This window comes from Mugil cephalus, chromosome 6 (genome assembly GCF_022458985.1).
Source record: "Mugil cephalus isolate CIBA_MC_2020 chromosome 6, CIBA_Mcephalus_1.1, whole genome shotgun sequence".
NCBI lineage: Eukaryota > Metazoa > Chordata > Actinopteri > Mugiliformes > Mugilidae > Mugil > Mugil cephalus.
Genome location: NC_061775.1, coordinates 20,959,071 through 20,974,454, shown reverse-complemented (window position 1 = coordinate 20,974,454; position 15,384 = coordinate 20,959,071). Strand labels below are relative to the sequence as shown.

Sequence of the window (15,384 nt, the reverse complement as noted above, 5' to 3'; positions counted from 1 at the left end):
GCATTGTTGACCCTAGCTTTTCTGACGCATCCTGCAACTTTGCTCAACTTTTGCTCCTAGTTGGTCCCACTCAGCTTTTCTGTTAATTTAGCACGATGAATCAGCAGCAATTGGCTGCTTTCCTAAATAGGAAAGGCGCAGGATGTATGTACCATTTGGGCATTAGCTGCAGTCTTTGTGGTGTGTTTAAGTGCGTGTAACATTAGATGATATTACATTCAGGCTTGGTGTGTCCGGCCCTCCTCTGTTTGTCTCAGTTCCCAAATCCCTCCCCCCATAATCGTTTCTTCCCTACTCTTCCTTCTTTCATTGCAGGAACCTGGTGGAGAAGGAGCGGAGTATCATCCTGGGTTCATCCATCTGAAGACTTTGTTTTTATTAACCTGAGGGGAGGTCCTTTGCCTAAGCCTCCCTGATCTCTCCAGTCACATCTACTTTTCCCTTTATTATCTGGATTGTACTTTTATGTGTGTGCAAATAAATAATAATAAAAAAAGACCTTCCTCTGGTCTTCCTATCCCGTCACATTCATCCCATCCCTGTGACCGTCCTTGACTGGAAGTCTAAAATGTTATTTCTGCATTAGTCCAGTTATGATGCAGCACAATGCTGCGGAGGAGCTAAATGAATGTGAGGCACTCATTGGCACAGCCATAACAAATCAATCTTGGTGTCAGAGATGCTGTGATCAATGTGAGATATCACAGAGGGGTTATTTATTAGATGGAACAATTGACGACTGAAGGCATTTTGGTCTAAAATGTTGAAAGATTTGCATACTGAGCTGCACAAAGTGTCGGTCATACATGTGTAATTTACAAATAAGAAGATGACTGAGATCTTGCGCTAATGCTCGCACATTCTCACACTCTCTCTGTGTTGTACCCACTTAGCTCCGATCAGCTCGTGTAGCTTTGGTCTATAAATAAAACCTCTCTGTCTGCACATGCCATTCTGTGGTAGCACCACAATAAGTAAGTGAATGAAGCACTTGATCTAATTTTGGATCGCGGGCATGAGGAGGATGAAAATATCGAACCTGAAGAAAAAGAGGAAGAAGTGGTGGAAGGCTGCGCTGCGAGGAGGAAACCTGCTGAAGTGCTGAATATGATCCAGACTCTGAATAATCAACAGATGCGGAGGTGCAAGTTCGTGCAATAATCCTCTAGTATGTAAAGCAGCTGATGCATTGATTCTGTACAGATACGTTCCTGCTGTTTTCTGCACATCGTTCCAAGCACACGATGGTTCATGAATGAACTTTTCTTGTAATTAACATGTTAAAGCATTTTATTTCATGCCATATCTGATAAAAACTTGAAACTGTATGGATGGAACAGTTTTTTAATTATTTTTTTTTTTTACTATGTACACCGATCAAGCATAACATTATGACGTAATATTTTACAGGTCTTCCTTGTGCCTCCAAAACAGTTGTGACTCATCAGAAAATGGACATGGTCCTTCTGAGGGTGTCCTGAATATTCTTAGTGGGGGGGGCTTTGGATCCTGTGGGTTGAGGGGACGGGCCTCTGACTTATTCCAGTGCATCCCACAGATACTTGATCAGTTTGGGATCTAGGAAATGTGGAGGTCAGGTCAACACCTTTCTTCTTCTTCTTCATGTTTTTTTTTTTTTAATTGTTCCTAAACCATTTCTGTTTGTGTGCCTGTGTTATAGCTGCTACGGGGTGGGGGCGCCTGGTCAGAAAGTGTCAGCTCTAGACAAACTAGATGATAATTATCTTTATAACAAAGATGAAATAGCATTAAAACAGTTGCCATGACAACCTCCAAAAGCGCTCATTTTTTGTGACAACGCGAGGTAACAAAAAAGTGCACAATCGTTAAGGTACAAATGGCAAAAAAAAAAAAAAAGACAAAAAACAATAAGGTCACTCCATCCCATGACCTTATTGTTAATCGACTATGTTAATATTAATCGGTTAATAATGACTTCAGTTGTTGATTAGTTATTGATCAGCAGAGACACATGTCCTCCCTGACGACCGCAGGGGTTAAACTACTTCAGCTCCGTACACCTGACACCCCTCCAGCCCCGTCGCCTGATATCACTATCACACTACTTGAATGCACTGGGACCCTCTTACTGCGTGTCATGCGCCGGGTTCCCCCAGGGGGGGTCCAACGGCGGCGCGGAGGTCGATCGGAGACTCTCTCCCTGTCCCCTCCCCTCGGCGTCCCCCCCGCCGCCGTGCGCGGCCACACCTGCATTAAACTGGGGAAGTCCGTCCGGCGGAGAGGCAGAGAGACCGTGGGGCTGCGGAGAGAGGCACACACACAGAGAGAGGGAGAGAGGAGGAGGAGGAGGAGGAGGCAGGAAGCGGAGCACCTACAGCGGCTCCAGTCGAAATGTTCTGGATCTCTCAAATTTAAAAGAGGGAGTTATGCACCGAGAGGCGGTTGTGAGACTTTCTCACCGTGGAAACAGGCTGGGAATTGAGGGCAGAGAACGGAACGGACCAGCGCGCTGCGGAATGGAGGACCGGATCCAGCCTGGTCATCTGAGCGCACAGGTAAGACGCTTCAGATAAACAAGATCCAGACAGAAAGGAGTTGCTTTTTCATAAAACTTTTGAGATCCTCAATCATATTTGTTTGATTTTAAACTTATTCATCCGTGAATTAAAAGCGCCAAATTATCCATGTTCTCAATTATTTCTAAAAAATAAAATAACAATAGACTATTCTAAGTATGATTAACCAGTCATTTATGTTTTCTTATGCAACGCTACATATGATAATACAACCTCACTATCAGTGTGAATTAAATCACACATACATTTCTTAATCTTAAATGTGATCAAAACTGCTGCCCTTTTTTTTTAATATCACTCTCCTATCTTCACCAAAGTACTATGATGAAAAGAGATGAAAACGTCTGTTTTGTGCATGGACTTGCTGTATTGTCTTCAAACACAAGTGCCTTAACGTGTTCATGAAACAGCATAACCTTTGACTGTCTGTAGATTAGATTAGATTGGAGTCTGGGTGTTGTTCCTACTTTTTTCACAGTTACATGCAGCATTATAATGTCTATTTGTTCTGGGCTTTCCTAAAAGGATGTAGTCTGCTCGTATAAAAATGAGGAAATAAAAAATTACATTGTTTCACACTCTAACCTTTGCACCAGTGGGTTGGATCATGGTTACAAGGGAGGGATTGTAATGGTAAAACGCTCAGATACCGTAGGAAGCAAACATTTATAGGGCTGTTGTCTTTAGAGATCAGTTATTGCGTTGTGGAAAATCCATAAACCACATAGCATGGAAATATTGTTGAAGCTGTATTCAAGTTATTGTGAGTGGAACGAATCAATATGCTGCCCGGCCTCTCTCCGTGTTGCTTTGCTCATATGGATCTGGTGTAACTACGGCTAATAACGACCAGACATGAATCGTGACGGGGCATCTGAAGTAGGTTACACGCTGTCACTCTTGCTATATACCAAAACCACTTTAAGTATCTTTTAAGATGAAAACACTAACAAAAAAAAAAAGAACAAGTCAGGCTGAAAACAACATGTGATAGACCTCGTTAGAAAAGAGCCTGAAGTCAACACAGAGAGCAGAATGAAAGAACAAGAGGAGGAAAACAAAGTGATTGAGGCTGTGGTAACCGTGCAAAGTGGTGGCGTTATGAAAGCTGTGTAGGTGTGTGTTTGTGTGTGTGTGTATGTGTGTGTGTGACACAGACATCAGACACACAGTGAAGTAGTGTAGGACAGAATTTTAAATATCCTCGACAAGCTTGTTTATTTTTCACAGTCAGCAGATGCACAAAGTCAAGCATGTAGTGTGTCATCAATAGCAGCTGTTCGTCCACCTCTGTCCCTGGTTGCATCCACTGACAAGCATGTTTTTGTTCACACAAATTATCCTGGTTTTTGTATTCATTTCAAATTGGTAATTGTAACAGAGGATTTTGGTGATGGTTGATTTTCTAGTTTAATGCTGCAGCTCGCAGAATGTTGAAGGCATCCAAATAAACTATTTTCATATCGGTAAAGGAGAAAGATAATTTTCCCCCTTTCCCATCATTCTGCGAGCAACTTGATTTTTATTCTGCACACAGCATGAGTCTGTGAAAAGCAGGCCACAGTGAAAGGGAGCTGGCTACCTGGCGGAGGAGCCGCTCGTCTGCAGCTCTTCATCTAACAGCTCACTGTGGACGCTCCTCCTTGTTTCATCAGTCCCTGAAACATATCAAACGGATCGACTTGTCTTGGTTTTGATGTTAAATGCTAAATATGAAGCTGTAGCAGTAGGACATGTTCGGTTTGAATCAGCAGCAATCCTCAACTTCAAACGGCTATCGTCCGAGGATGATTCAGCATTTTGCATTCACTGTATATCCACATTACTTTCTATATATCCAATTAGCAGTAACGTTCCCATTTTTCTGTGAAAGCTGCATCACTTTAACCATTTATTCATCTTAAAACCTTTAAGATGGTCCGTTTAGGTTGCTTTACCCAGGACTTCCATCCCAGCCCCTGGTGTCTTTAGCCACATTAGTAGCTATGTGCTAAATGCTAACTTTAACGTGCTAACATCTTCCCAGAGACAATGCTAACATGGCAATGTTAGGCATAGCAGATATATAATAACAGTAGATGGTTAACATGCATTAAAAAGTTGATACTGATGGGAATCTGGTATGTTCTGAAGATATTTGGCTGGACTATTTGGCTAGCTAGCAGCAGCTACTTCAGGGGGTTAATTTGTTGTTTAACAACACATAAAAAGGCACACTGTGGTTTTAAAACATTTAAACAAACAAACTTCCCCTAATGTCCTAATATGCATATTTTCTTAGCTTGAAGCTCCAAATTTAAGCTAAATTAGCGAGCTGCTGGCTCAAGCTTCCTGATTAGCTTATGAAAATGAGAGCAATGTCAATCATTCAGTCTCACATAGGAGGAAAGCATGTCAGTGATAAAATTGTAGGTCTGTGAAGATTCCCAGTCATCTAGTTCATGGTAGCCTAGTATTTAAACAAAGGACACAGTTGATTTGTTTTCACTTTGATCCAAAAGGCTTCTTTTTCTACACCTGACTATATTTTGGTGAAACGTCTTCAAGGAAATCCATAGATGTCCAGTTTCTTGCAAGTGGAAGGCTATTTCACTCAAAACCACTAATATTATTCTCATGGTGGCCTTAGAAGGAAAGTCAGGGGATCGCCATATTCACCATATTATGCCTGTTGAACAACCAACAGCTAAAATGTTTCTTAGCGTAACTACAAAATGCTGCTGCAGTAAAGAGAAACCAGCCTAGGCAGTCAACAAATAAGACAGACAGTCAGACACTGAGCCAGCCATCTCATTCATTAAAATCATTATCAGCAGACAGCCAATATCAAATTAGAATATGCTGAATATCACCTCTAAACCCACAAGAGGAGGCCGATAGGGTTTAAAAAAAAAAAAAAAAAGAAGAGAAAAAACTACATGGTAGCAACTTTCCCGTCGTCAGCAGGAGCGATGCAGAAGGGGACCAGAATGTTAATTGGTGATTTGATTAGAGTTTTAATATTGCAGCTGTGCACAACAGGAGAAAGCAACCGGCTGGACAGAGGTTTTTCTTTTTTTAAATAAACACTCACCCCTCCACTTCAGGGACCGAGGGGTTATTACACAGCTAAGTCATTATGCACATCGTTCAGTTAATATCCTCCAACTTCCAAATAAAAAAAAAAAAGGAATGAAAAGGGATTTCTTTACTCGTCTTTGGGAATGGAAGCAGTTTGACGAAAGCAGCAATATTGAAGCCGTTTCTAATTGCGCTCGGCATTTTACAGCCTCATTTGGCTCCCGTTGTACACAAGTGGTTGAATTGTCCACAGGCTGTGCTGAACTGAACTGGACTAGGCTGGGGTCCATATCTGTCAACACCACTGTGCACCAGCACTAAGAGGAGGAAGCTCTATTTAAAAAGAGGGAAATGCCATATCCATTTTAGATAACAAATTTTTGCATTTTTGCAGATTGTGTTTTGATTACCTGGGTGTTTTTCCGGTGTATTAACAACACTCTGGAATTTTATTGGGTGCACATTTAATGTCGGGAGGTCAATGCAAGAAGGAATTTAAGGTTGAAAACAGGTGCAGGGAGTTTTGTACATGTCCATAGGTGTTTACATGGATTGTGCAGCTTTTTACCTGAACTCCATATCGTGATCTGCGGCAAAGACGAGTAATCTCCCTTCGGACCCATGCGCGCCTATCTTTCTGCAACACCAAAACACCAGAGCTGACGGAAGAGATAAGAAGTAGGAACATTAAGCAGTGCCGGTTGTGAGACGGGTGAGGAGGTGAGGAAAGTGGAGAAAGGGAAGAAATGTGTTTGTAAAGCCGGCGAGAGAAGGTAGGGCTTGGAGGAAAAACAGATGGAGATGAGTGTGTGTGTGTGTGTGTGTGGATAAGGATGTTGAGGGAGGGAGGTCTTGGTGCCCAGTCGGGGTAATGTTGTGCCGCATAAGTCGAGATATTTGTTCACTGGAGGAAGGGAGAAATTAAACCGGCTGAAATGGGAAGGCTTTGTTTAAAGTGTCCAATAATGTCAATGACCCCTGAGGCTAAGACTCTACAACACTAGCCGCTCTGTGAGGCTGCTGAATGGAACCTACTGATGTTGATAAGGTATAATCTTTACCTTGTTAACATGTGCAAATTAGCACCAATGTGCAGCTAGGGAGGATGGGAATGCCAAAGCAAATATTTAACCACACGACTAGTGATGGGTGGAAATTTAAGGAACCGCACAAATGATTGTAAGCCTGAAATTAACAGCAATTCGTCCAGTAGTTGCTGAGACATTTAACCCTGAACTAAAAATGCCACTGAATTAATGGTGGCCTAGAGGGAGTCAAAACATGAATGTCTGCACAAACTATCCTGCCATTGCATACAATATAGGTAGAATTACTCAAACATAGAACAAAGTGGTGTACCAACCAACCAACCAGCCAGCCAACCAAACTAAATTACAATCATTGAAGCCACACTGCCCATGTAGCTAAAACGAAATCACTTGGTCTTGGGAAAAAAAAATGCTTTTGGCTGCAACATCCAGATGAATCCAGTTGGGGGGCTCATTTGTGCAACCACTTCCTTCATAATATGCCAGCAGCTCATTTTGATTACACTTGCAAATCAGGATCAAAATTGCAAGTTGAAAAAAAAGTGGACACTGAAATCTACTGGCCCAACACAGGGGGAGGAATAAACGCGTAACCCCAACTAAGGTGGCCCATGTTGGTGGGCGGTATGTCAAGCAGATGTGAAAGTCTTTCTTTCTCTTTGTCTGTCTTAGGTTCTCCCTTGTGATCCCTGACACAGTGACACTGACTCGGCTTTTGTCTCCTCACTGTTTCCGGACAGTGTGACTCTCCCTGTGTGCCTCGGCTGTCCATTGTGTCTAGAGACGAAAGAAAGCTCGAGCTTGTCTGCATAAAGACCTATTCAGCATCATTTCTCTTTGCCAGGCACATTTGCGACACCGGCAGTGAAACCTCAGCCCTGTCCCTAGCCCTGAGCCTTTTCCCTCCTCCCCGCCGCCAATTTTCCTCTCACCTCCTTAGCCCCGTTCCCGCTACCTTATCCCTTTCCTCAGCGTCTGGCCCGTTCGGAGTCCCAGACGACTTCCCAGAAACATCCGTTACCATCCCACTCCACACGAGCCTGCTTTCCTCTCCCTCCAGCCCCCGTGGCGCTTGGCACCACTGGCCCTTGCACAGACAGATGGAGCCAACCCTGACCCCTCTCCTCGCCTGTGGGGACGCCAAGAGAATCAACGCCTGACTAAAGGGAGAGGGGCTTGGTGCGAGCGGGAAGGGGGAACAGGAAGTAGAGTACTGCTTTGTCACCACGGCAACACGTTGCGCAATCTCCCATGGACTTCAGTCCAGCCTGAAGCGCTTGGATAAAAACTCTCCCAGCAGCTGACTGAGCAGCAAGGCAGACATTTTTGTGCGGCATGTTTTTGCTTTGATATTTCCGCATCTTGTTCTGTCGAGAGAAGGTGTGAACCACGACCGAGTACCAAACACAGGAAACATCTCTTGAAGTGTTTGAAGAAAAAGCCTTGAAAACCACCGAACTTTCACTCTGACGTCTGCACTTTCATTTCCCTTTAACTAATTTCAACTTTTTACCTTCAAATAAGGATTTTTCTACAAGTCTGACACTATTTTTTTTATTTTCATTTTCCTTGGCACACCTGAATAAATTCAGGTTTTTTCTGACAGTGAAAGGGATACATGTCAGACCGCCTGTCAGAGCTTCCTTGGTTGTGCATGTATTTGTTAGGCTTCAACCTCCAGCGGTATACATGTGCTAACTGTCCAAACATCCACACTCGAGTTCCTCCTTTATCTCTTTGCAGAGATTTTGCCTTCTTCCCCTGGATGTCGTCGCCATCTTCTATAACCTGCGCTGCTGATTCTGATTAGCATATAATGCCAGACAACCAATTTCAAAACAACCACGCACAAACTATAAAATGAGGCACTAATGGCCGATGAAATGAATTCAGCTGGCCGATATAACAGAGGGGGGAATACCGGAGTCCCAAAGCTTCCCAGGTAATTGGAGTGCAGCATACTGTTTTTTACTCTAAAATACAGCTCCTCTGGTGACCTTGCAGGCTGAAAACTTTGAAAACTTAGAGCAGGCGATCACAGCGAACGACAGAAAAACAGAGACACGGAGAGGGAATGATACTCTGCGTCCAAGGTTTACAATTACAGCGTCTTTAGGATTGTTCATCATTTCTCTTGGCGGATTAGCATAACAGAGAACATTCGGGCTGTTAGCGACGGGCCATCGTCAGTCATCTCAGTTTTTAGTGCACGGCTGAAAGACGCGCTTATTATTCCTGTCACTTAAAAGAAAGGGATTGAGAATTTTTTTTTTTCCAAATAAATTGCGATAATGATCACTAGCACAGCTTCCCATAGCTTCTGTGAGTCAGTAAAATATGCTGATGTGATTGTGTGATGTGATTTTTGATGAGTAAGTTGAAGGTGCCCAGTTAAACAGCCAGACAGACATGGAACCGTCGTCCAGACGAAGGGATCTGTTTGTTGACTCGTTTGGTTTTACAGTCAGATACAGTTGTACATCTGCAGAACTATGATTTTTAATGAATATGCAGAGCGATGTGGGAGTGTGAACATTCTCACCTACAGTGTGAAGATTCATTATTGATATGATGTACTGGAGTTCATGGAAATGCTTCATTTCCCAACGTCAGAGTTTCAGACTGTGTGAGCAGTCTACCAGAGGGCATCTAAGACTAGCATTATGGAGGGAAAGCCAAATATAGACGGCAGTTCTACCTAAATGTCATACATGCAGTAATTCTCCAACCTTTTTATGACAGCTCACACACTGACTGATCAGCCACAACATTAAAACCACTGACAGGACGAGTAAATTGTTTATCATCTTGGGACAGTTCAGTGTTCTGCTGGGAAACCTTTGGACCTGGCATTCATGTATCTTACTTAGATGTGCACCACCCACCTAGACCAGACCAGGCACCTCCATCTCATAGCAATGACACTCCTTGATGGCAGCAGCTAGGGGTGCGAAAAAATATCCATGTAGCATTATATCATGATATTTTTTCTTGTATTTTAACATGCTTTTGACCTGGCCTCCAAATTCAAGGAGGAGCAACTATCTGTGGGATCCACAGAGGCCCCTCCCCTCAACTCATAGGACCCAAAGACCCCCCACTAACAACATCCTGTAGCCAGACACTACATGACACTCTCAGAAGACCCGTGTCCATTCTCTGATGAGTCACAACTGTTTTGAGGCCCAAGGGAGACCTATGTATTAGGAAGGTGGTCATAATGTTGTGGCTGATCGGTGTATATTTGTACATTATGCCGGATTCTACCTGTACTGGTTTCTGGCTTGTGCTCTTGTTTGATAACAGTACATTTATGAGCACACTGTATAACCACTGAGCTTCCCACTCCCTCCAATGAATACGATGAACTTTAGTCTCTATCCATCGCTTCCTTGTTTGTATCCTGCTTCTGCTGCTTTTCTCCTCATCTCCTCTCCCTCTTTTTTTCCACCTCTACCCAGCTAGCCTCAAGCAGATGAGCGCCCCCCTACACCACCATCCCACCCCCCACCAACCCCCATGAGCTGAGTTCTGCTCAAGATTTCTTCCTGTTAAAGGAAGTTTTTTCCATACCGCCATCATCACCTTAGCGTTTACTCCGAGGGGCTTTCCGGGTTCTGTGAAGCGCCTTGGGACATTTTGGACTGTTATTGACACATAAACAAAACCGAATTAATTTCTCCCAGCTTTGAATTTTAGCACTGAGCCGTGTGCGGAGTAAATAGTTTGTGCCTCGGCACCTGTTTTAAAAGGAGGCCGGTGGAGAGGGAGGCAGTGAGTCAGTGCTTTAGTGGAGATATTTATGAGGCCAATATGACACGGCTGATATGAGTGAGTTTAGAGGTCATGCAGGTGATAAAAGGAGGAAAGGCAGGAAGGGTCCAGTGGCTCTGTGTACGTGTCTGTGTGAGAAACACAGCATAAACGTCGTTGGCGGGGGGGGGTTTGATTTCACATTGTGATCTTTGTTGCATCTCGTTGCATTTCTTGCTTCACGTTACCGGGAGCTATTTAATGAAACAGACTGTTTCACAAACAGGTTCTGCGTGAATCAATGCGATATTTACCTCTTTGGAAGGAGCTGCAGGATTACGTATATTGTTTAATTTCCATCTTAAAATCTTTGGTGAATAAACCACAGACACCAAAAAAAAAAAAAAAAAGACACACCTCAATTACTGTGCTATTTCTGTGTCCCTACCTGTCAGTGACACTGAGCTCAAACCAGCTGGGATTAATTAGCGACTCAAGACCCACAAACACACACACACACATGCACACACTATAAGACAGACAACAAATGCGCTTTCATCTCACTTTTTGTGTCAAACAAGCGAAAAACATACATTCCCACACGTTCTGTTCATGTTTTTACTTTTAACTACTCAACTCAGCTCTTGCAAAATGCATGCACACACACATACACACACATACACGCACACGCACACACACACACACACACACACACACACACCGTGACAATCCTCCATCAGGTACAGGATGTGAAAAAGCTTCCAGAGCAGCATGTTGCCAATAAACACCCTCCTCCTCTGCTGTAATTACCTCACTCTTCATTTCACACCTTGTGTGTGCACCTCATATCTCTCAGTGTCACGGTGTTACCGCCGCTCTGCCTCAGTACAAGGCAATACCTGTCCACACTAACGAGAAATGTGATCTTGCATCTAGTTTATAGACTTTTTCCAAACAGCCGGCGGCGGGAAACAGAATCTGATGGAAATGTGTTTCTGTCCCCTGTATTTTAAATGGTTTTCAAGGGTTCAATGAAAGGGAAAAACAAACTGCAAAGACTAAATGCGAGATCATGTTATGCTCGGCCAGATTGACGTGTTTTTCATATTTTTTTTCAGACCAGTGTTTGTGTTCGCAAAAAATCCACGGATGCCGAGGACGAGCTGTAACTCCTGTCAGCTAGGGCGCGTGGGCTTGTGCCGTGCACTGCAGACTTTGATAGAAATGAAGTCGCTGACAGGTTTTTAAAGACAAGCTGTCGACAGCCATAACCTTGAGGATGGTTGTTTGTGTGTGTGTGTGTGTGTGTGTGTGCTGTGTATGTTTACATGATTGTGTTATGGGGCCTTGATGAGGTTATAAACTGCGGTGCGGAGATTAAATATGCTGAGGTAAGGAAAAGACTTAAGAAAGAGAGGAGGAGGAGGAACATATAATGAGCCTTTGCCTGATACATGCTAAAACATCTATATCCGTCTTGTAGTTTTTATCAAGGGAACGGGAGGACATGTGTGGGTGAGTGGTATAAAAGAAAGAAAATTTACATCTGCGCATTAGCTGGTTGGTTGTGAGTGTTTGTTCTATCGACAGCTGATGGTTCTTTCATCCACCTGCATCAGTACCAGCGACTCATTACCATAGTGATAACGAGAGATGGAAAAGGTTGCCAGTGTCAGCACAGCAAGATTGGGTGTTCACAGAAGCTATGTGAGAGCAAAATTGTCACAAAAGAAAGCAAAACACAAAAAAAAAAGGTCAGAAAGAACATACGTCCACCTCTGGAAGTCAGCACGAACTGGATATTTAACCAGAGTGAAGTTAGTCTTTAACTGCCCTTGCACAGAATGCATCCTTCAGATTGTGCAAAACAAACACTGAACCTGCATTGTTTGTTCAGAGAGCTTTCGGAACAAAGAGGGTCTAAATTTTCGCCCATTCTCTGTGTAATATGATGTAACTGAGCTCAGCTGAAACCATCTACTTAAGCCCTTGACTCTGCTGCGCTAGGGGAGGAATGATGGAGGAGGCCTGAGTCTATTTCTGTGCTGTGATTTACTGTCTGGTTAGGAACAGGGAAAATATGCACTAGTCAGTCATGCAGTTATCTAACCACAGCCATCTAAAGCCCAGGGGGCACCCACGATTAAATTAACCCACACTACTGAAGATGTCTGTCTTATCTTCCAGGTGACTTCTGCCACACTGCAAAACCAAACTGGATATTCGGTGACTGGTTGGATTCTTTGCTTTGAATATTGATGCTGTAAGGACGATTTGGATCCATCTATCTACAAGGCAGAGTCAGCTTTAAGGATTTTCATTGACACGGGAGCAAGAGACCTGAGCTGACTTTGTGGAATCAGCCGATAGCCGATAAAACGACATCAAACTGAGCTCGTTGGAGCATTTCTGAACATTTGGTGCAATATATTTAAAATTCCTGGACCCTCCTTCTGCACACCAACTACCGTTGTAGTTGTCTTCGGTGAATGGTGTAAGGACTGACATTATCAGGTGGATTTTGTCTCCTCTGTGGTGGCGGCATCCGTATTCAGAAGGCTGGGAGTGGCATCAAGATGCCAGAGCTGGAAAACGTTCCCCCCTTGAGGGGAACCGGCGGCCCTGACCTGGGTCTAAACGGTCCAGCAGACCCGGTTCAGATCCAGCACAACATCCTGGAGGAGCAGGTGGAGCTGTGGTGGTTCAGAGATCCAGGGAAGTCTCTGCTTTGCTACAGCGTCGCCGTTTTTCTAATCCTCGGCTGCGGACTCGGCGGCGTCGGCCTTCTTTCCACCACCACCAGCGTCTCCAGCGAATGGCGGCTGGGCGCGGGCACCGCCCTTTGCCTGCTCGCGCTGGGGGTCCTGCTCAAACAACTGCTCAGCTCGGCCGTGCAGGACATGAACTGTGTTCGAAGTCGGCAGCGGATCGACATGCTAAAGAGTGGGGGGCTATCCGACGTTCTTGTGGTTTTGATTACCGGGACGTCTCTGGTAATTTGTGGAGCGGTTCTATTGCATCTGTCCCTGGTTAGCCCTATACCGAAGCCCAACCAAGCCCTCAATGACAAGTACATCTCTGGAGTGGTTTTGCTGGCTGGAGGAGGAGCCGCAGTCGTGGGTGTTGGGATTTACTCTGTCGTGGTGTTCTTTCTTGAGAGGACGAGGCACGGGCGAAGGTTGGTCGACCGGGTTTTCAATATCTTCACTGTATCGGGACACATGGACCGCCAGGCTCGCAGAGAGACCACCTCCAGTTTGGCTAACCTTATATGAGACGCGACCACACTAAAGATGTGTATTTTGGACAGTGGCTCAACTAATAACCCAATATTACAAGAAATCTGATTAAGGCGAGAATCGTTCTTCTCATGATTCAGCTTCGTCGCCAGCTGAGCGGACTGTGTGAGACAAAGTGAGGTTTAATTTGTGATATCTGCTTGGTGAAGGGTAAGGATGCCAAAAATGAAAAGTAACACGATGAAGGATTAATTATTACATGTCAGTGCAGCTTAAAGGATCCAAATTTAGTCTTTCTTATCCATGTGATATTTCATTTAAATTAACATTGTTAAAAGTACAAATGCCAAAATGTTGATGGCTGTTTAGCACCAAGAAAAAAACACAGAGAGGAAGTTTAACAAAAAAAAAATGTTGGACAATTCAGGCAGATGATGATATGCTTATATAATTTAAAGACATTGCAGAGAATTAAACTGTGGTGGGAGCAAATCCTATGACTTGAACCATTCTGAACTCACATTCTGAACAAATCTGAGATGCTTGGAGGTAATATTGAAGGAATGTATGTGTTATTTACATGTATGATCAATCTTGTCAAAGTGACCTTGGACCACACATCTGACCACTATCTACTCAGTACCCATGTTGTGAGCTGTTCTGGACAACAGCACCAGCTAAACGGCTGAAGTGAATATGGCAGACGGGACAACATAAACATGAAGAGGAGTGATATTTTTAAATTATTTTTGTGATTCACGTCGCACCCTGTCCATGTTTACACGGAGATCGAAGGGCGGAACATGTTCAGCTGATGGATTTGACTGGTACCTAAAAAGGTTCGATGACGCGTAACTGATTTATTTCCTCAGTTTAATAATATTTTAACGTAATTCATGCAGTAGCGTTGTAGTGTTTGTGAGAGACTGTCAAGACTTCACTGTAATGTTAGACTGCCTGTACACATGACACAAGACAACATGATTGTTGGAGAATTATATCACAGCACTTGAGAATGTATGGATAAATTGTCTGCTGCTGTTGTTTTTTTGTTTTTTTTTTGTGAATCGACACGGTATTGTCTTAACTATGAATTTTGCAGTGTTTAATTCCCCTTCAAACCAGTGTTAATATCTTTGATACAATCACTGAATTAAATTACTCAATGTAAAAAGGTTGAGTGAGGAAGAATGGCCGCCATGCTCAGCAGAGCTAATTAGTCTTTGCAGCTCAATGTAGGAATTAGTCTAATGGTTCTCATCAATTCCTGTCAACAGCACATTTTTGCATTAAAATTTGGATGAACCATAGACTGAATATTAAGGATTCATATATGTATTTAATGTACAGCATATGAGATCATCAACTGTACAACCACTGCTAAGAGGAAGAGCTGAAGGGTAGCTACCAAATCAGGAACAAAAATGGCCGCTGGACTAGCATTCACCGAACCAAACTTGAAGAAATGGTACATATTATGACACATGGATTAATCATATGTCATGAGCAACTCCACTTTTAGGAAATTTAACTATTTACTCTGGCTGTAGCTTTTTCAAGAAGTAAAAAAAAACACGTTAGAAACTAGTATCCATGCTGCAAGTGAGCTAATTAGTAGCTAAAAAAATTAGCAATGTCTGGCAGCAATGGCATTGATTCCATGTGCTATGACATCAGCAACTCAATTTCAATGTGTTTTCAACAAGTCACGATCACCACCTGGGC

At 43.4% G+C, this 15,384-nt stretch overlaps 1 protein-coding gene across 3 annotated transcripts; it reads left to right on the top strand.

Annotated features, from left to right (window-relative positions):
- The first annotated feature begins 2,110 nt into the window (after positions 1-2,110).
- Positions 2,111-14,976, top strand: LOC125009917 (transmembrane protein 125). 3 transcript variants are annotated; one of them, XM_047588166.1, is made up of 3 exons: positions 2,111-2,537; positions 7,340-8,609; positions 12,608-14,976. In XM_047588166.1, exon 3 carries the CDS (start codon positions 12,997-12,999, stop codon positions 13,693-13,695), a length of 699 nt encoding a protein of 232 aa, XP_047444122.1. In that variant the 5' UTR covers positions 2,111-2,537; positions 7,340-8,609; positions 12,608-12,996; the 3' UTR covers positions 13,696-14,976. The 3 variants fall into 3 exon arrangements, with proteins under 3 accessions (XP_047444122.1, XP_047444121.1, XP_047444123.1); XM_047588167.1 differs by lacking the exon at positions 2,111-2,537 and adding an exon at positions 3,197-3,437; XM_047588165.1 differs by lacking the exon at positions 7,340-8,609.
- The last annotated feature ends 408 nt before the right edge of the window (positions 14,977-15,384 follow it).

What these genes read in the sequence shown, in the direction of transcription:
- LOC125009917 (XM_047588165.1), top strand. Translation starts at nt 12,997, where the DNA reads ATGCCAGAGCTGGAAAACGTTCCCCCCTTGAGGGGAACCGGCGGCCCT.